This window comes from Mya arenaria, chromosome 7 (genome assembly GCF_026914265.1).
Source record: "Mya arenaria isolate MELC-2E11 chromosome 7, ASM2691426v1".
Classification (NCBI taxonomy): Eukaryota; Metazoa; Mollusca; class Bivalvia; order Myida; family Myidae; genus Mya; species Mya arenaria.
In genome coordinates, this window is record NC_069128.1 from 820389 (window position 1) to 842296 (window position 21908).

Here is a 21908-nt window from a genome sequence, read left to right on the forward strand (position 1 = left end):
TGACAACAATGACACCAAGGCTATGACAACAATGCCACCAAGGCCAAGACAACAATGCCACTAAGGCCAAGACAACAATGCCACCAAGGCTATGACAAGAATGACACCAAGCCTATGACAACAATGACACCAAGGCTATGACAACAATGACAATAAGGCTATGACAACAATGACACCAAGCCTATGACAACAATGCCACCAAGGCCAAGACAACAATGCCACTAAGGCCAAGACAACAATGACACCAAGCCTATGACAACAATGCCACCAAGCCTATGACAACAATGACAATAAGGCCAAGACAACAATGTCACCAAGCCTATGACAACAATGCCACCAAGCCTATGACAACAATGACACCAAGCCTATGACAACAATGACACTAAGGCCAAGACAACAATGCCACCAAGGCTATGACAAGAATGACACCAAGCCTATGACAACAATGCCACTAAGGCCAAGACAACAATGCCACCAAGGCTATGACAACAATGACACCATGCCTATGACAACAATGACAATAAGGCCAAGACAACAATGACACCAAGGCTATGACAACAATGCCACCAAGGCTATGACAACGATGACACCAAGCCTATGACAACAATGACAATAATGCCATAACAACAATGCCACCAAGGCTATGACAACAATGCCACCAAGCCTATGACAACGATGCCACCAAGGCCAAGACAACAATGCCACTAAGGCCAAGACAACAATGCCACCAAGGCTATGACAAGAATGACACCAAGCCTATGACAACAATGACAATAAGGCCAAGACAACAATGACACCAAGGCTATGACAACGATGACACCAAGCCTATGACAACAATGACAATAATGCCATAACAACAATGCCACCAAGGCTATGACAAGAATGACACCAAGCCTATGACAACAATGACAATAAGGCCAAGACAACAATGACACCAAGGCTATGACAACGATGACACCAAGCCTATGACAACAATGACAATAAGGCCAAGACAACAATGACACCAAGGCTATGACAACGATGACACCAAGCCTATGACAACAATGCCACTAAGGCCAAGACAACAATGCCACCAAGGCTATGACAAGAATGACACCAAGCCTATGACAACAATGACAATAATGCCATAACAACAATGCCACCAAGGCCAAGACAACAATGACAATAAGGCTATGACAACAATGCCACCAAGGCTATGACAACAATGACACCAAGGCTATGACAACAATGACACCAAGGCTATGACAACAATGACACCAAGGCTATGACAACGATGCCACCAAGGCCAAGACAACAATGCCACTAAGGCCAAGACAACAATGCCACCAAGGCTATGACAAGAATGACACCAAGCCTATGACAACAATGACAATAAGGCCAAGACAACAATGACACCAAGGCTATGACAACGATGACACCAAGCCTATGACAACAATGACAATAAGGCCAAGACAACAATGACACCAAGGCTATGACAACAATGTCACCAAGGCTATGACAACAATGACAATAAGGCCAAGACAACAATGACACCAAGGCTATGACAACGATGACACAAAGCCTATGACAACAATGACAATAATGCCATAACAACAATGCCACCAAGGCTATGACAACAATGCCACCAAGGCTATGACAACGATGACACCAAGCCTATGACAACAATGACAATAAGGCCAAGACAACAATGCCACCAAGGCTATGACAACAATGCCACCAAGCCTATGACAACAATGACACCAAGGCTATGACAACAATGTCACCAAGGCTATGACAACAATGCCACCAAGCCTATGACAACAATGACACCAAGGCTATGACAACAATGTCACCAAGGCTATGACAACAATGACACCAAGGCTATGACAACAATGTCACCAAGGCTATGACAACAATGACAATAAGGCCAAGACAACAATGACACCAAGCCTATGACAACAATGACAATAAGGCCATAACAACAATGACACCAAGGCTATGACAACAATGACACCAAGGCTATGACAACAATGTCACCAAGGCTATGACAACAATGACAATAATGCCATAACAACAATGACACCAAGCCTATGACAACAATGCCACCAAGGCTATGACAACAATGACACCAAGGCTATGACAACAATGTCACCAAGGCTATGACAACAATGACACCAAGCCTATGACAACAATGTCACCAAGCCTATGACAACAATGACAATAATGCCATAACAACAATGACACCAAGCCTATGACAACAATGCCACCAAGGCTATGACAACAATGACACCAAGGCTATGACAACAATGTCACCAAGGCTATGACAACAATGACACCAAGCCTATAACAACAATGTCACCAAGGCTATGACAACAATGTCACCAAGGCTATGACAACAATGACAATAATGCCATAACAACAATGACACCAAGCCTATGACAACAATGCCACCAAGGCTATGACAACAATGACACCAAGGCTATGACAACAATGTCACCAAGGCTATGACAACAATGACACCAAGCCTATAACAACAATGCCACCAAGGCTATGACAACAATGACACCAAGGCTATGACAACAATGACACCATGCCTATGACAACAATGACAATAAGGCCAAGACAACAATGACACCAAGCCTATGACAACAATGACACCAAGCCTATGACAACAATGACACCAAGCCTATGACAACAATGACACCAAGGCTATGACAACAATGCCACCAAGGCTATGACAACAATGCCACCAAGCCTATGACAACAATGACACCAAGCCTATGACAACAATGTCACCAAGGCTATGACAACAATGACAATAAGGCCAAGACAACAATGTCACCAAGCCTATGACAACAATGCCACCAAGCCTATGACAACAATGACAATAATGCCATAACAACAATGACACCAAGCCTATGACAACAATGACACCAAGGCTATGACAACAATGACAATAAGGCCAAGACAACAATGTCACCAAGCCTATGACAACAATGCCACCAAGCCTATGACAACAATGACAATAAGGCCAAGACAACAATGACACCAAGCCTATGACAACAATGACACCAAGCCTATGACAACAATGACACCAAGGCTATGACAACAATGACAATAAGGCCAAGACAACAATGACACCAAGGCTATGACAACAATGACACCAAGCCTATGACAACAATGACACCAAGCCTATGACAACAATGACACCAAGGCTATGACAACAATGCCACCAAGGCTATGACAACAATGCCACCAAGCCTATGACAACAATGACACCAAGCCTATGACAACAATGTCACCAAGGCTATGACAACAATGACAATAAGGCCAAGACAACAATGACACCAAGGCTATGACAACAATGACACCAAGGCTATGACAACAATGACAATAAGGCCAAGACAACAATGACAATAAGGCCAAGACAACAATGACACCAAGGCTATGACAACGATGACACCATGCCTATGACAACAATGACAATAATGCCATAACAACAATGCCACCAAGGCTATGACAACAATGCCACCAAGCCTATGACAACGATGACAATAAGGCCATAACAACAATGCCACCAAGGCTATGACAACAATGCCACCAAGCCTATGACAACAATGACAATAAGGCCAAGACAACAATGACACCAAGCCTATGACAACAATGCCACCAAGCCTATGACAACGATGACAATAAGGCCATAACAACAATGCCACCAAGGCTATGACAACAATGCCACCAAGCCTATGACAACAATGACAATAAGGCCAAGACAACAATGACACCAAGCCTATGACAACAATGACACCAAGCCTATGACAACAATGACACCAAGCCTATGACAACAATGACACCAAGCCTATGACAACAATGACACCAAGCCTATGACAACAATGACACCAAGCCTATGACAACAATGACACCAAGCCTATGACAACAATGACACCATGCCTATGACAACAATGACAATAAGGCCAAGACAACAATGACACCAAGGCTATGACAACAATGACACCAAGCCTATGACAACAATGACAATAAGGCTATGACAACGATGACAATAAGGCCATAACAACAATGCCACCAAGGCTATGACAACAATGCCACCAAGCCTATGACAACAATGACACCAAGCCTATGACAACGATGACAATAAGGCCATAACAACAATGCCACCAAGGCTATGACAACAATGCCACCAAGCCTATGACAACAATGACAATAATGCCATAACAACAATGACACCAAGGCTATGACAACAATGCCACCAAGGCTATGACAACAATGACACCAAGCCTATGACAACAATGACACCAAGCCTATGACAACGATGACAATAAGGCCATAACAACAATGCCACCAAGGCTATGACAACAATGCCACCAAGCCTATGACAACAATGACAATAATGCCATAACAACAATGACACCAAGGCTATGACAACAATGCCACCAAGGCTATGACAACGATGACACCAAGCCTATGACAACAATGACAATAATGCCATAACAACAATGACACCAAGGCTATGACAACAATGCCACCAAGCCTATGACAACAATGACACCAAGGCTATGACAACAATGCCACCAAGGCTATGACAACGATGACACCAAGCCTATGACAACAATGACAATAAGGCCATGACAACAATGACACCAAGGCTATGACAACAATGACACCAAGCCTATGACAACGATGACAATAAGGCCATAACAACAATGCCACCAAGGCTATGACAACAATGCCACCAAGCCTATGACAACAATGCCACCAAGGCTATGACAACAATGACACCAAGCCTATGACAACAATGACAATAAGGCCAAGACAACAATGACACCAAGGCTATGACAACGATGACACCAAGCCTATGACAACAATGACACCAAGCCTATGACAACAATGACACCAAGGCTATGACAACAATGTCACCAAGGCTATGACAACAATGTCACCAAGCCTATGACAACAATGACACAAAGCCTAGACAACAATGACACCAAGCCTATGACAACAATGACACCAAGCCTATGACAACAATGACACCAAGCCTATGACAACAATGACACCAAGCCTATGACAACAATGACACCAAGCCTATGACAACAATGACACAAAGCCTAGACAACGATGACACCAAGCCTATGACAACAATGACACCAAGGCTATAACAACAATGTCACCAAGGCTATGACAACAATGTCACCAAGCCTATGACAACAATGACACAAAGCCTAGACAACAATGACACCAAGGCTAGACAACAATGACACCAAGTCAATGACAACAATGACACTAAGGTTTGACAACAATGACACCAAGCCTATGACAACAATGAGTCATGTTGTCATGTTGTCATTGATAACAATGACACCATGGCTATGACAACAATGACACCAAGGCTTAGACCACAATTACACCAAGGATGTCGAATATCATTTAGGTTTATAGTGCAGTGTTTTCCTGTTGAGTCAAGGTAATCCATAAAATAAAGTCTCACGTCGAATGTCCTCATACCACCTTCAGTATGGTTTAAATCTTCATATTGGAGTTCATAGTCAAAACAGGACCAAGTGTCCTTTACTTGATCGCAGGGTACATGCACACCGCTGAAATACAGCAAAGCAAGTAAAGTTTTAGCGCTTCTTAAACTTGTCATCTTTCCTTGAAAATCGCTGTAGTGCTTAATTCTTTAATTTGTTCAAACTAATCAACACACATGTTTATATAAAAAATGTCCGACTGCACTGTTAATTCCATACATTTGGAACTGCTTCACAAATAATTGCGTATCGTGATTTTAAATCTTCCTAGCTTTATTGGTTAAAATTTCGATAATAAAGTATCTTAGCCATCTAGTGGTGGCATTGGTTAGTGTGATCATACAACGTGGCTTGTGACGTCATAATTGGATATCGGCTGAAGAAAAAAGAGGCCCGAGTTATTAACAAGGGAAAATCCCTGTAAGTTTTTTAACATATCGCAGATTTTGGGTTAAAGTATTCATTAATTTCGATTATTGGGATAAATGTTGTACACTGCATAGTGTTTGCAAATAAGTGTGGACAAATGTTTAGATTGTATAAAGAGTTGCAGTGTTTGTATACTACCAAAAGCATGTCTGGGTGACCAATTTATATCTACAAGAGTTAGATGTGAGACTCCGTTAATGTAGAAATGCGTAAATGTTAAATTAAGGTAAGAAAGTCCAAACATAAAAATGCACAGAACACCTTTAAGCTGCATTCTCACAGATTGAACCTTTTGACAACTTTTTTTTTCTTTTTGTCTTGGAACGAGCTAATTTTTGCTAAAATCCATGGAAACCAGTTATATAAGACTGCTGACAAAAAAACAGATCGCAGAATTTTATATTTAAGTTAAAAAATGATGTTTTATGCATTTTCTCTTAAAACGTAAGTAACGGTTTAAGCCATAAAACATTAATTTTGGAACGGAAATATTAAAATCTACGATCTGATTTTTTTCAGCAATCATATAACATTGGTTTACAGATATTTATGAAAAAAATGCTCTATCCAAGACAAAAAATAAAAAGTGAAAACTCACTAAACCGGATCTCCACAAAACCGGAATCCTCGGGATACCGGACTTTTTTCAGAGTCCCGTTTTTCCCCTTCTATTTCAATGTAAAAAAATCCCTACAAAACCGGAATCCCGGAATTCCGGATACCGGACAAAAAATCGAGAAAATTTGTTAGTTGTCAACGTAAATTTACCTCACAAAACCGGACGTTTATTTGTTCAAACATGTCAAAATAATTTTGTATATTAGGAATTCGCGAATCGCGTGTCACTTTGTTTTGACAGTCGGTGCGTCGTTAAATATTACACCTGTGATGTTGTGTTAACTCGATAATGATGATTGGGCTGTGGATTGACTGTCGCGCGATAATCAAACTTGTGAAAAGAAAATTGATTGAAACATTAATTTGTTTGTTGCAGAAAATAAAAAACTAGAAAGAGATATTTAGTGATCATTTGGAGAGTTGTTGTATCTAAAGACTTCTATGATTGAATCAAATTAGAGCGGTGCGTTAATTAAATCACAAACATACATGCACTAAACAAGCATTAAATTACGCGAGTTGTTTTATTTCAAGACTTGGTAAAAAGATGATTATAAAAACGCAGAAATGTTTAATTATGCTTATCACTTTTGCAAGTGCTTTAATCATGTCTCAACCTCCGTTTAAACGTCGGAGAATTGAACTGTCCCTAGAGGACAAAATACTTTAAAGGTTAACTCAGTTAATATTTTGAGTAAACTTACCCCGTACATCAAATCCCCACTAAACCGGAATCCTCACTAAACCGGAAATTTTGCCCAGTCCGGACCTTGTCCGGTTTAGTGAGTTTCCACTGTATATCTGTGCAGCTTTAAACGAAACATTTGAGTGTGTCAATATAACATCAATTCTAAAAGCGGGTGTCTACTACCGAGGATTTCACTTGGTATGATAACGGGATAAACTTCCAAGATATTTGTCTTTTAAGTGTTATAACCAGTAATGTATATTATAAAAGGGCTATTTGTACTGCGTTTTAGTCGGGAAATGTCGTATTCAACTCTCGTGGATTCTTGCAGAGACTTATTGAAATACAGTACTAATAACACTATTGTGTATATACATCACTTGTTAAGTCATTCTTCGTCAAAAGCAATGTGTGAGTATTATTCTTATCTCAAGCGTTAGTTCGACATTCCCTTTAAAGCTTCTGCTGATATGATGTGCAATTTTGTCTGCTTTATTCATAAAGTTAATTAAAAGTTTGATCAAATCTCCAACTTATCAATGATGTTCTGGTGCCTAAACCGATAACATTTCTTACAGATTTGTGTTCTTCTTTAAGTAAACAACTATTGAGATTCCCCGTTGATTGCATGACAAAACTTTATATTGTTAAACCTTAATTGCTTAAAAATATTTTTCAACCATCTTTTCATATCTTTATATGAACGTAAACAAATGACTTACATTTACAAAATAAATTTAAAACGATAAGATGACCCCCAAAACGTCATTGAAGTTTTGACTACTTTTCAATATATGTTTTACAAATGGAATTCCCATTCAAGCTTTTCAGAGCATGCTTTTAAATGTGTTTATTTATAGCCCACCTCAAGCTATCGTGATCTGTTGAGACTCTTCTGTCATCATAAATATATAAATAAAACAATAGCCTAATTTAAGAACGCGTACTTTTGCCGAAAATCGTCTGCCCCACAGTAGTTTGATTGTATTGAACTGCTGGTTTGGAGTCCTGAGGTTCATTCCAATCAACCTATCGCGGTCCGCCCTTTCTCCTGGGGGTTGTATTTCGAACCCGATCACGGTCCACATATTCATGACTTGTAGCTCCCTCAGTTGTTCAATCGTAAAAGTCCAAAAACAACCACGCCCGATAATACAGAACAGAACAGAACAGAACAGAATTTTTATTACACGTAAACTATACAGTTTTTTGTGTTTCATATACATATTTTATAAATTACAATTACAATTATACAATGTAGTGTGAAATATTAAATAAATATTATAATTAATCTATTTTTAAGGATGAACTGGAATAGAAAACACGAATCAATCAAACTATAATAGTATACAATACAATAACCAATAGTTTGCTTTTTATATACTAGTATATGTTGGAACAAATGATACAATTGATCAATTTCTAACAATAAAACAGACTCACATAGTATATATCAACATAAATAGTAACCAATGGTTACAAATGTTAACAAAGCATACCACTGCTTGAGATAAAAATGTGTAACAAGGCTTATAATTATTGATTCATTAATAAAGTAGAACGCACCTTAAATGCTTCCGATATATATTTGCTTAACCTAAATGTTTCAGATGTATTTTGTGTATTAAGAAGTTGCACAAGTTTAAACATACTAGGTCTTATTCTATAATAACCTTTAATATAAGTTTGTCTTAATTGGACATAAGGTGTACACTTAAATATAAAATGAAATTCGTCTTCTACTTCGTTCGAGTCACATACTTGACAAAGACGTAAGTGGCGTTCTAATCTATCATATCTGCCAGTATGAACTCTTAAATTATGCGAACATATACGTATTTTTGTGATAGCAATTCTAAGATTTCTTGACACAATATTGTCTAAATAGGATTCAAACTCGAATGCAGTTTTAAGTACTCTATAAACTATTAAGACACCATTTTCATTAACACTTCCATGCCATTGTTGTAAATATTCGTCTATCAGACGCTGTTTAAAAATACAAATGAACTGGTTTTCGTTTAGCTGTGTATCATTACACCATACATCATAAAAGCCATATCTGGTGAGAAGGTTCTTAACCTTATTGAACCAATTATCCTGATTGTTATTAATATTCAACATTGCGTCTTCTATGACAGATTGAGTAATTATATTGTCACTTTTCTTAAGTTTGAACCAGTATTTTACAATACGTACATATCTATTTATATACAATGGGTATCTACCCAATTCACCGTAAACAGCAACATTTGAAGACGATTGTCTGACGCCTAGTACGGCTTTGCAAAATTTTAAATGTATCTTTTCTAGCTGTGTAGACTTCGTAAATCCCCAAATTTCACACCCGTATGTAATTATAGATGAAACAAAGGCATCAAATAATTGCAAAGCTACCCTAGGTTTACATTCATACTTTTTAAGATTTGACAGCAATGTGTTTACTGCTTTTAAACCCTTACCATATAATGTTTGGGTATTAAGGCTAAAATTGCCAGTATAATTTAAAGTTACTCCTAGATAGTTAAAATCATTTACAACGTCAACATCTTCGTTTGCATACAACCATTTTTCATTACGTTTTGTGCCACCTCTTTTGCGAAAAATTACAATTTTAGTTTTAGCAATATTGACCTCTAAGCCCCAGGTATTACAATAACTATATAAACGGTTTAACGACAATTGTAAGTCTTCCGGGGTTTCACCAAGAACAACCATGTCATCCGCAAATAACAATAAAATCAAAGAAATATCACGTAAAGCTAAACCACAATCGTTTCTATTTTGTAAATACAATTCTAAGTCTTCCACAAATAATGAAAACATAATCGGGGAAAGTATCTCTCCTTGCCTTAAGCCTACTGCTATATTAAAAAAGTCTGAATAGCTATTACAGTGTTTTACACAGGACTTTACTGACTGATACATATTGCGTATAATACGTAATATTTTACCATCTAAATTGGATTTATACAACTTTAACCATAGCGCACTGAGATATATGGAATCAAAACAACGTTTCATATCAATGAAACAGCAATACAACCGTTTATTTAAGTTAACGTATTTTTGCACAATTGACTGAAGAATAAACACTGCATCGATTGTAGACCTGCCTCTTCTAAAACCAAACTGTGCATCAGAAATTACATTATTTTCTTCACACCATTTAGTTATTCGCTGATTAAGTACACATGTAAAAAGTTTTGCAAAATTGCTTAACAATGTTATACCTCTATAATTTTTAACATCCGATTTATCACCTTTCTTATGTAATGGTACGATTATACCCTTAGTCCAGGCGACTGGAAAATTCCCAGAGTTTAAAATAATATTAAAAATTTCTGTAATATATCCTCCCAATATGTCACATGCTTCTATAAAATACTCATTTAGCAATTTATCTTCTCCAGGTGATTTATTCTTCTTAAGCAATTTTATAGCTTTACAAACCTCATCGTATGTTATTTGGTAATTTGGTAATTTGATAATACAAGTTGTATTGTTTGTAAATTAGTATCTATAAGTTGTCAAGTGTTTGTTTTCTCAAGCGAGAGCAAAGCAGACAAATTTAAACGCTGAAACGGACTTCATCAAACTCGGTCCTCAAACTCCCATGACCAAGCTGAATTTCATCCTTTCATACTTTTTGATTGGCCACAATTGCGGGTGACAATTCAAACGCTATTCTTAATTCACATGATAGTTTAATAGCATTTTGTGATAATTACATATGATACCAAGAGTCCTGAAGATTCATAGAACTCTTTTTGTCAAGAAAATCACGCACGGTTTATCCAGAGTATGAAAACACAGGACCACTGAGAATGTCAACTATTGAAACCATTATGAAACTATTAGAACACAGTCTTAGTAAAAAAGTATACTTTACACCCATTTAAGCAACAAAGAATAAACATGTTTGTATGTACACGCACTATAAAAAGTCCATTTCATACACATGTAAACAACACACGAGAAAATTCATCTAATACAAATATATTACATAGTAATATTTCTTTAATTATGTTCAGCGAAAATGATAATACTATATTCAAAACAAATAATTGAAATAATAAAGTATATACTACTCTTATGTACTCATACACAAGAGTTTTCGTATGGTGTACTGGTTAATCGGGGGGGGGGGGGGGGCAGAATATCAGTGTGTAGACTGCTGCAATGATTTTGTATGTATTTCTTTAGACCTTGCGGTCAAGCACTTATTTCCAACGGGGTCCTTTGTATTTGCTGAAGGGACAGCACGCGGTGGGATACAAGGAAGTCCGGGTGCGATACCCCAGCTCTTTTTCGAAGAGACCCCTTGGTTCTTTTACGTGCGGTGACGGACGCCTTAACCAATAGGCCACGGAGACTGTTCAACTGTAAATTTAAGTTTTACTGGCATACGCTTGTCTTTAACGGCACATGTATAGTTCACCGACTTCGAGGCTACTCAATTTGAGGCATGAAATAAATTTCCGACATATTATATTATATAATATATCGCTGAGCCAAATTCCTGTGGCATGAACAATAACCATAAACAAAATAATTCCAAAAAGTAAACAAATTCTCACACACGGAATAGCAGTACAAAGGCACATAAACCAACAAAATTTTCTTTCGCTTTTCGAAACATCTAACAACTATGGCATACAACCCGTGAACGCAATGAAGTATTTTATACGGGCGTACAAACCACCACGAATACTCTATTGTATATACTTATGAATTTTACGGGGTGTTCGGGGTTTCCCAGGTTTACGGGTTTTCGGTAATTCGATCCACCGACCGTCGCTTTTCTGTGCCTTTTGTCTTGCATTACGATATTTTCTTTGCTTTTCGCCTTGTTCTATGGTGCTTTTCGGAGCTTAGCCGTACCGGTCTTATTCGGTTAAAAAAATCGGAATAAATTGAGCATGCGCCAGTTGCCAAAATAATCCGGAAATGCAGTAAAGTCTTGTCCAAAAAAGGAAAAATAAACCTTTCCACTAGCGACGATGTATCAACAGAATACTTTATTTTCTCCAGGAACTTTTCGTTTCTACAAAGATGTAGAACAGGTTAGACATCCATTCTTAGTCGTGCTGAATTGATGTAAAATATGAAGTGTGTACATGTAGAATGACTAGTATTTATCGGCCATAATCGGGACTTGCCGAGTGATCGCGCCAAATTTATGGTTTCCAGATGAACATTCTTGCACAATTCTTGCCCAACTATTTTGTTCCCTAAACGCCACTAGTCCATATCAATGTTAAATATATTCTTCAACTGTTACTCCACAATACTAAACACTTCACTGTTAAATAAAAACATAAAAGTTACACTTTAATTATTTTAGCCAATACCATTTACCTATTACACATAAGTTTTTAATGAAACACAAATAATTAGTTTAATTTAGATCGACTTCTGTCATTAAGCATCTCCATTTTGAAACCATCTGGCAGGTGCCTGTTATCTTTCCGCTCAAATATAGCGCTGGGATCTGTCATTCTTGGCTAGGAATACAACAAGTGGGATATGGACACATAGAGTCGCCAAATAAAAAATCGTCAAAGACTCTGAAGCAGCTGTTAATATGGACTAATCTATACAGGGCTTTTTCCCGGGCTCCGATACCAGGGAGTTAGTTTTTTTAAATCTGTTCCACCACAGTGCATGAAACTCAATTTGCGTAAACATCCAATTCCTTGAGCGCTTGCATTTTTTTTACCAATAAACGCATGCCAAAGATCGGTATTTCATAGTTTTCATTGACAGGGTGTTGTTTTAGCAGCTTATTGATATCTTAAATGACTCTTATTGATTTAAGCCAATCAATAAATGATTTAAAGCTGCACTCTCACAGATATTCCGTTTTTACAACCTTTTTTTTTGTCTTGGAAAGAGCAAATTTTTGTGTTAATATCTGCAAACCAATGATAAAAGATTGCTGACAAAAGATCAGATTGCAGATTTTTACATATTTCTGTTCGAAAATTAATGTTTATGGCTTAAACCGTTACTAACATTTAAGAAAAATGCATAAAACATAATTGTTTTAACTTAAATATAAAAATCTGCGATCTAATTTTTTGTCAGCAGTGTTATACGACTGGTTTCCATGCATTTCTGCAAAAGTTGGCTCGTTCCAAGACAAAAAAAAAAAAAATTGTGACAACTTTCAATCTGTGAGAGTGCAGCTTTAAGTTGAAGTGTTTGATATAGGTTGGATGATTAGAATTTAGATACTTTTATTAACTATTTTCGGCAGTTTGCCCAATCGATATGTGAATTTGATCCGTAATCACCATTTGAATCTTTGTCTTCAACACATGCCCGCCTGTCAAACAAGTCCATTTTGAGATCTTGCAAACTGAAGCAAAATACTAATCTAATGTTTACCATTTTTTAATGTAATGGCTGCTTGTGGTTCCGATGGAAAACATTAATTCAAATCATATTTTTTCATTCACTATCACTTGTAATATCATATTCATATGCTTCGTTTTTTCTTTTCTTTGCCAGGTATTGCCCTGGAGTAAAATTTTAAGGTTAGCCATTTTTTTTACACTCGCACTTAATTGTTATGAAAAATCTGTTTGATCAATTTGTTGGCAATTTGTATTTTTTGGCCTGTACTGGTACTGAATAACATGTTACAACGGATAAGATTATTGTTTTGAACATTTGGAACTATCATTTAAAACATTCCAATGTTTATGACAAAAGTTTATCATTTTAGTGTTTCAAAACATCGTGCGATATATACACAGTAGTAATCATTATTTGGTAACATATTGCAAAGGGAAGCAAATGCTGCTTGGTGTTGACTTAGTGTGGTATTAAAGCATTCAGACATCTACTCTACTGGAAAACGACATCAAATTCGTTAACAAATGGTTATTTCACAATATCATTGATAAAACGCGATTTTCTGTAAAACAAAATAAATTATTCTTACTTTTAAGTGGTGTTTGATAATTGATAAAGATTAAATCTTCATTATTTTTTTCACATTTGGCGTTGAGAACTGTTGGTCAGACAGACAGACCTCATCTCAAAAGTCGGACCAAGTCAAAAACTATCTGTCAGGACCGTCAGACCGGTGGTTTTCGCGATGTATGCGATAATTTTGTCTCCTTGTCCTTATTCAAGGATTCCTATATTAGAGTGCTCCATAATGTGGTAGTGGAAATGTTAAATAAATGGGCATATTTCCCTTATGATTATTCTAAGCATAAAAAACAAGATTAAGGGTGAGTACTGTACATTATGCTATAAAACATAAAATTAGTCACTCTAGGGGTCAGTTGCAACTAACAGTTTGTCTGACCTGAAAGGAGAAAATTAATAAAACTTGGAAACACTGTTTGTAAAATATTTAAAAAAAAATAAAGAGAAAAAAAAAAATCCTATGGTACTAACCTACCAATACATCAATGTTATAACATTGGTCAGCTTATATTTCATATCATGGATGAATAATCTCAAACATTGATAATGTAATAAGTGACTGTGTTATACATTATTAATCTATGTAACCAAAATACTAAGAATGCTCCAATATGTTTCAGGATCATGAGGATTTGAGTGAGCGCTTGCGGAAGACATTGTACTATGGGAAGTTGCCTGGCACTGATAGGCCCTCTATGCCTCTCACTGGTAAGTTTTTTTTTCTTTTTAAAATCAACGATATTTGAATTTTTGGATGAACAAGCCCGAACTGCAACACTAGTTCTAGGCAACAATGTTGTTGTTTTCAAAATTTCTGCTATATAAAATAATTTTTTAAAATTGAACCAGTGCAGGACTTTTAGCTTGTCCTAATTTTGACCTCAGGTTCCACATTGAATTGGTTAATAAATTGGAGTAAATTTTATTTTAATATTGAAATACTGTTTTTTTTGTCGTCTGATCTGTAATCAGCCTGGGCAGGTTTAAATTGAAGGTGATTATGACAGTTCTACTTTATTTCAGAGCTTGGGGTGAACTTCTACCAGCATGCTGCTCCACGTGAACTAGGCAAGTTGGATGAATATCTTGCAGCCTCCACTACAAGGTAACACAAGGCATTTTTGTAGACAGTTTGGTAAGAAGTATTTGCAACTTATTTGATAACCAGGTTTTAAATTAAAAACGGGTTATTAGAATGGGTATGTTGTTGGGAGCAGGTAGGGTGTCAAAAATCGTTTTCTGATCAATAACTTGAGCTAGCATTGATGGATAGGATTGTAATGAAAGTTGTTGTGTAGATATATGTAGCTTATGTAAAGAGTAGCTTGGGATTGCTTTTGAGGGGTTAGGGGTCAAGATCACTGTTACTTAAAATAGAAAAAGGTCCGCCAAACAACTTCTTTAATTATTAGAGTTGATGGAAACTTGACACACTAGATTTTTAACTAACTCTGATCTGAAGAGTACTTAAATCATAACTTGTTTTATGTTCATATCCAGGTCGGCATGTGTTTCGCCGACATCGATGTTCGTAGGAATGATGTATGTGCGCAGACTTCACCAACGCCGACCAGACTACCTCTCACAGATATCATCCTCAGAACTCTTCCTCATCTCCATGGTAACTATGAGTTATATGATTGCCCAAAGGTTGTTGTATTTTGTCACTGTTAGTGCGGTAAACTTTGTCACTGTTAGTGCAGTAAACTAAGTGTCACTTAGAATACCGGCAGATACATATTTTGGAAGTTTTAGGTCTGTGGTAGACTAACTTTTTTGGCAACATTATTTTTTATAACTTAATGAAACATAATTATCAATTTCTAAATACTAACCAGCTACTGAAAGATACACATTTGAATTTATTTTCTTTAAATCAAAGCCAGTATCAAGACCATTTCTATTGATTTTTTCAGCAATATACAACATCTTTTGTAACATTTTCATAACAATATAGGCTAGCTACCGGTAACTTGAACTTTTGTAGTATATTTTTAATACCTGTATCATTTTTGAAGGCATTTTGTTTGTTTTTCACACAAAATAAAAAAAAATCAATGTCCCACTCTATATATATTACCTTTAAGTCCTTTTTATGACCTGCTGGGTTTTGCTCAAGATTATTTTATGGCTTGTTACAATATCAAAGTCTTCTTGAAGTGTATATATATTTAAATAAAGCCTTTAAGTGTCAAGCACATCCGCCTGCAGATGCTTTTTCAAGACTTTGTTTTATTTTATTTTATTACCCTAAAACTAGATATTCTGAAATTTGATGACATTACTTTGCGGGGATAATTTCACCAAATTTACTGCTCTTTAAAACTTCAATAGTAATATTAAATACTTCGGAACTGGTCTGTTGTTTAGAACCCGTCGATACTTTTTATTTTCTCTGTAGATGATGGCATCCAAGTTCCTGTATGACGAAGGGAGTGATGATGAAGTTTATAATGATGAATGGGCGGTGTCAGCTGATATGGAGACCGAAGATGTGAATGAACTGGAACGCGAATTTCTCAACGCGATTGTAAGGGGATTTCATTTCACAGTATTTTGAAGGAATATCAAGTTTTGTTTCTGATAAAATGTTGAGGTATTTGTTGTAGCCTTCCATGCATTGCTGTGCAAAGGAAACTAAGACATAGGTCATAATTAAATAACTTCTTCATACATTTGGAGGGGTAAAATAGTCTACTTAAAGATCACTTTGTTATCAAACATATATATAGAAAAAAATGCATAAATAGGGGAAAATGTCAGTATTTTACTTTTCCCTCTTTTTCTAAACTTTCTCTCAGTTATGAACGGGCAACTGATAAGCCCCGCCTTATCTGAAAGCTGATTGGTCAGTCGGATTTTGATCAGCTAGTTTGAATGAAAGTCCGCATTATTTAAATTGCTCTGGCTGAAAAATTGTCGAATGGTATTCCTTTAATGACTGTTAAGGAAAATGGACATTTGCTTGTGGACCCCCTGCGTTGCTGTATAGCAAGGCAAAATATTCTACTGTGTATTATTCTTAAAATTGAATGTCAACACAGCCATGGTGTCTTGTGATAATGGATGTGTGATTTTATTGATACACTGATATACACTGGATTGGAACAGAACTTCTTATTTTGATCTATTATATTGCGGGATACATGGATGAAATACCTTGATGAAATACCGTGAAATATCATGATGTGTTGATGAAATAGCATGATATATTGCAATATGATTTTGCCAATAATACCCATCTAGTAATGCTTTTAATTATAGGAATGGCAACTGTTTGTACGGCCAGAAGAATTTGCTGAGATGCTCCACACTGTTGAGAAAAGGTAAAACTGTGAAAAGATACAGTGTACAGAGTTAATATGCTGTTAGTATGTCGATTGAATAAATCTGTATACTATTTCACTTCGGTATCGTGTACATATGGACTACTTTTTTTGCACTACAGTACATCATCCAGGTACGTGTACATTGTACGCAATTAGAATGACTTGTACAATAGCATGAGGAAACTAATGAATGCAAGAAAGAGCAAGCCTATAAGTATAAATTTGCAATTTCACAACCAACTTCTACAATTCAGGCTGGATTTTCATATATATATATTATTTTTTTATGGGGACGGGGGTGAATTTTTTTTCTTCTTAGATGACTGTTTCGCCATTGAATGTGTGCTCAATCTCTTTCTTGTTGCATGGGGGACCAAATACATGTGTTTCTAGACGAACCGCAAACACAATCGTAACAATTCTCCTTTTTTACATGTGAATGTTATTCATCGACATTGAGGTTGGATAAATGCCATTCTTTGACAACACTAGACTAATACGCAACTAAAGACCCTAGTTCAATAATAATAAAAAAAAATCAAAATTAAGGGACGTGGAAAAGAGGCGTGTGGAATGAAAATCTTCTTGTATAGCACTGTCACTCAGGACGTGTTAAACATCTCTTAGGGAAGATGGTTTAATTAGTTAAATTCTGAGGCGTAGATCAAGCCTGTGCCACATGGGTTTTCAGTCAAAGTGTATTACCACTACACCACATCTCAGCCACTCTGGGATACAGTCAAACTCAAAGCATGAGTGTATATAACATGTGACATAAATTAAAACAGAATCTATATTAAATTGATCATATTACAGGATAGGTCTGCAACAAGGCCTGGTTAGCCTACGTTAGGACTGGTTTTGTCTAGTTTTTGTACACAGATGTGATGATTCTCCCACAAAACACGGTTGATCTGATAATTTTCATGAACATTATATATTACAGGATTGCTCTAGAGCAGGGCCTGGCTAGGGGATGGTTTTCGTACACGGATATGATGATTCTCTCACAAGACCTCAAGTTTATGACACTGAACGACCTGACTAAAGAACTGTCAAAGGTAGGTAGTGGATTGTGATAATACCATGTGCCACGTCGGTCCTATTGTACAAACAATTGATGAATACTCTGAATTAGCATAGAGTAATATTTGTAGCCAAAATTTTTCTTTCAAAATGTATCTTGTTACAACCAATAATAATTGATTTGAAAACATGATGGTATGATACCATCATTAACAAGATGGCCCAACATTGGTGAAAATATTGTTCTTATGAGAATGATAAACATTCTTAAGTTATTTCAAATTAAAACACTGATTAGGGTCTTAACTTAGTTTAGTTTAAACTTATTTATTTTACAACAATTGTGAAACAAGTCTTAACTTAGCATGTTAAGACCAGCTTCTGCATCTTAACTTGATTATTAAGTTCATATTAATGTTAAATGTTACATCTGATTTATTTTACAGGTGTTTTCGGCCACATCCCTAGCCTACCTTGCCAGCATACTAACGATGATCGGTTCCACTCTCGCTGGTACTGCAACATCCTCTGCTCTATCAGCGCTGGGCACCACCACCCTTCCAATCTTCTTCAACATGGTGACCCCGAACCTTGCGACCTTGACCCATATCCCTGCTATATGGTCCTCTGACCTTGAACTTGGTGCCAAAATGATTTTAGATTTCTCTAGTGCTGCCAGTCTGTCTGTGTTAAATAATGAGACTCTTGGAGAACGCAACAAGCCAATTGTAGAACAACTAGTTGAAACGGACGGTAAAGCAAAGGAAAATCCCGGAGATGATGAAATTGCAACAGATTCTGCAACACAGTCCCCATTGAACCAGCCAAAGGAATCCCAGCACTCTCTACTGAATTCTCTTCTACCTCCTTTCCTTGCATTAATGACTTTAAAAGACTCTGTACTGGACTACGCTTTTGGTGCTAAAAGTAGAAAGCAGGATCAGTACAATCTTGGACACAACATGGATACAACCGGTGCTGATATTGAAGAAGATGAACCAACAGATCTCACTGATATGTCCAACTACTGCTCTGCGGGACCGTGTCTGATGGATTCTTGGCCAAACTGTTTTAACGTATCTTCTGAACATGACTGGAGTGAATTTAAGACCTTTAATACGCTGTGCGGACAGAAGATGAATCCCTGCTGTCGTAATTGTGCCCTGAATGACAAAGCTAAACAACCGACCGGTAACTGGAACTGGAATCGTGACATGGACTATGAGAATGGAAACAACTTAAATGACTATTCTGTGAAATGCTGCTGTAGATTCTCCCATCTTGAGTCAAGCTCTTGGCTTAAAGGCTCACTTGAGCCTAAGATGTTTGATCTTAATCTAAGATTTTCAACACAATCTCTCTTTCAGCAAGCTTTAATCACGACTTAAAGGTGCTCTTTGGACATTTAACATATTTTCTGGATTATGGACCTTTGCCTGATTTATCACTAAGCCAAAAATGTTTTTGTTGATTTTTTTGGATAATTTGTCAGACTTCTTAGTGAAGAATACTTCAAAGTATAACATCATGTTTAAATTGATTGATTTCCTATTTAAATTATCTTTGTAAAAAAATCAGCAAGATCTTTGGTGTAGCTGTTATTCTTGACTGCTTGAATTTATATGGCAGAAATGAAAATATTTTTGGCTTTATAAGAATTGTATAAAAAAAAATCTTGAAGGGACAGAAACTATTTACAGTAGACTAATGTTAATATTTAAACCGTATTTTACATTCATAATAAGTTCTTCACCAAGTGGTTCAAGTGGAAAATAACAGGGTTCTCTTATAAAAGATACGAAGTAACAAAATTGTGTTAATTTAAAGTGTCATTTTAAACTTTTATGTTTGGCACGAATATGGGACAGGAATCTATTTTTACCTCGCACCATTCACACTACCTGAGGGAAATTTGTATTAGGAATCTTTGCTAAGGATTCAAGTTCGTCTGCTATAGAAATTATCTTAGTCAATAAGTGTTCATTTATCGAAACATATTTCTAGTAGGCAACATATTTGAAATCTTGTTGATGCCTATGTACCCAAAACTTACAACTTGAATATTTTTTTTAATAATTACATTGTACAAACTTATGTGATTTTTATAAGGGTAGATTTATATCTTGGAAATTTCATTGACCTTACAGTTAATAAGAATATACATACATAAATAATTGAAATGTTCTTTAGGCAGTCATTGAAATTAGACTTTCGGATAAACAAGCCCGAATTCGTATACTATTGCATGGAATCATATTTTTTGAACAAGCCCTGCTATATAAACTTCAGAATTTGAGCAAACCCGGAAGACATTTTACCAGTGCAGGGCTTGCGGGCTTGTGCTAATTTCGACCACTGTTTTGGTATTCAATAACTATGGATTTTAAGGGCTTTAACTGATAATTACTTTTCCTGTATGGGCTGTACCTGAATTGTACACTCTTTCAAAATAAAGTGAAAAAAATACATGCGGTATATGCCATTTAGTGAATAACTCCAGAACAGTTTATTTTGCATATTAAATTATTAATTGATATAACCAATACTTACCATACGATCATGATATTTCAAATACTGGCAGGGATCTAGCTCTACTGTAGGGGGAAGGGGCGGCCAAAGCCCTTTGATTGGAAAACAACATAGCATGAATGTGGGCATTGCTCTACCTTGTTGATGGTGTCAGATGTTTTCAAAGTTATCAATTGGATTATGCGACGGTGTCTTAATATTTATTGAAGAAATATAATTATTTTATTGGTCAAATTAAGGATGAAAGGCGACCAGTGTTATTTTTACTGTAAATTTCGCACAAATTGGGTCGTTATAAAAATCAACTTAAATCATTGCGATTTATATTCTTATTTACCTTTTATTGAAATAATTCCACACTTCCTTAACATACATGACACTTCTACTAATGCCTCATTGTATGAGTTCATAAATATTTTTTTAGGACTACGAAAGTGCTTATGCTATAGATCTATATCTGACTTGGGTGGGAGAGTAGATTGAGGGACCTGACTCGACACATATGAACTTTTTTACACTAAAATTGTATTCCTAACTTAAATTATTACATGTATTACAAGCATAAACAGTTATATGTTCTAGTATTTATTTTACTTACCTTGTTATTTTTATAAAGAAATGAGAACTACAACAGATTGTGCTAATGTTACAAACATTTTGAATATTTGAATCAACTTTAAAGAAAATAAATAATTAACCATCCACTGTTGTTTGTTCAGCATTTTTAATAATATTCAGTAGAATGGTTTGCCATATTTAGATCTTTCAAACTAAAAGGTTTTATACTGTCTCCATTGCCTAGTGGTTGAGGCATCCACC

General features: G+C 36.3%; 1 protein-coding gene across 1 annotated transcript; it reads left to right on the forward strand.

Annotated features, from left to right (window-relative positions):
* Positions 1–12176: 12176 nt before the first annotated feature.
* On the forward strand, positions 12177–21791 carry LOC128241498 (uncharacterized). The gene is made up of 8 exons (XM_052958452.1): positions 12177–12326; positions 14826–14913; positions 15229–15310; positions 15706–15826; positions 16607–16735; positions 17470–17531; positions 18481–18595; positions 19007–21791. The coding sequence occupies exons 1-8, from the start codon at positions 12264–12266 to the stop codon at positions 19946–19948; spliced, it is 1602 nt and encodes a 533-aa protein (XP_052814412.1). The 5' UTR covers positions 12177–12263; the 3' UTR covers positions 19949–21791.
* The last annotated feature ends 117 nt before the right edge of the window (positions 21792–21908 follow it).

Coding starts and splice junctions, on each gene's coding strand:
- LOC128241498 (XM_052958452.1), top strand. CDS start 12,264: ATGTATCAACAGAATACTTTATTTTCTCCAGGAACTTTTCGTTTCTAC. Junction 16,736..17,469: donor GCGAATTTCTCAACGCGATT/GTAAGGGGATTT, acceptor TTTTAATTATAG/GAATGGCAACTGTTTGTACG. Junction 18,596..19,006: donor TGACTAAAGAACTGTCAAAG/GTAGGTAGTGGA, acceptor TTTATTTTACAG/GTGTTTTCGGCCACATCCCT.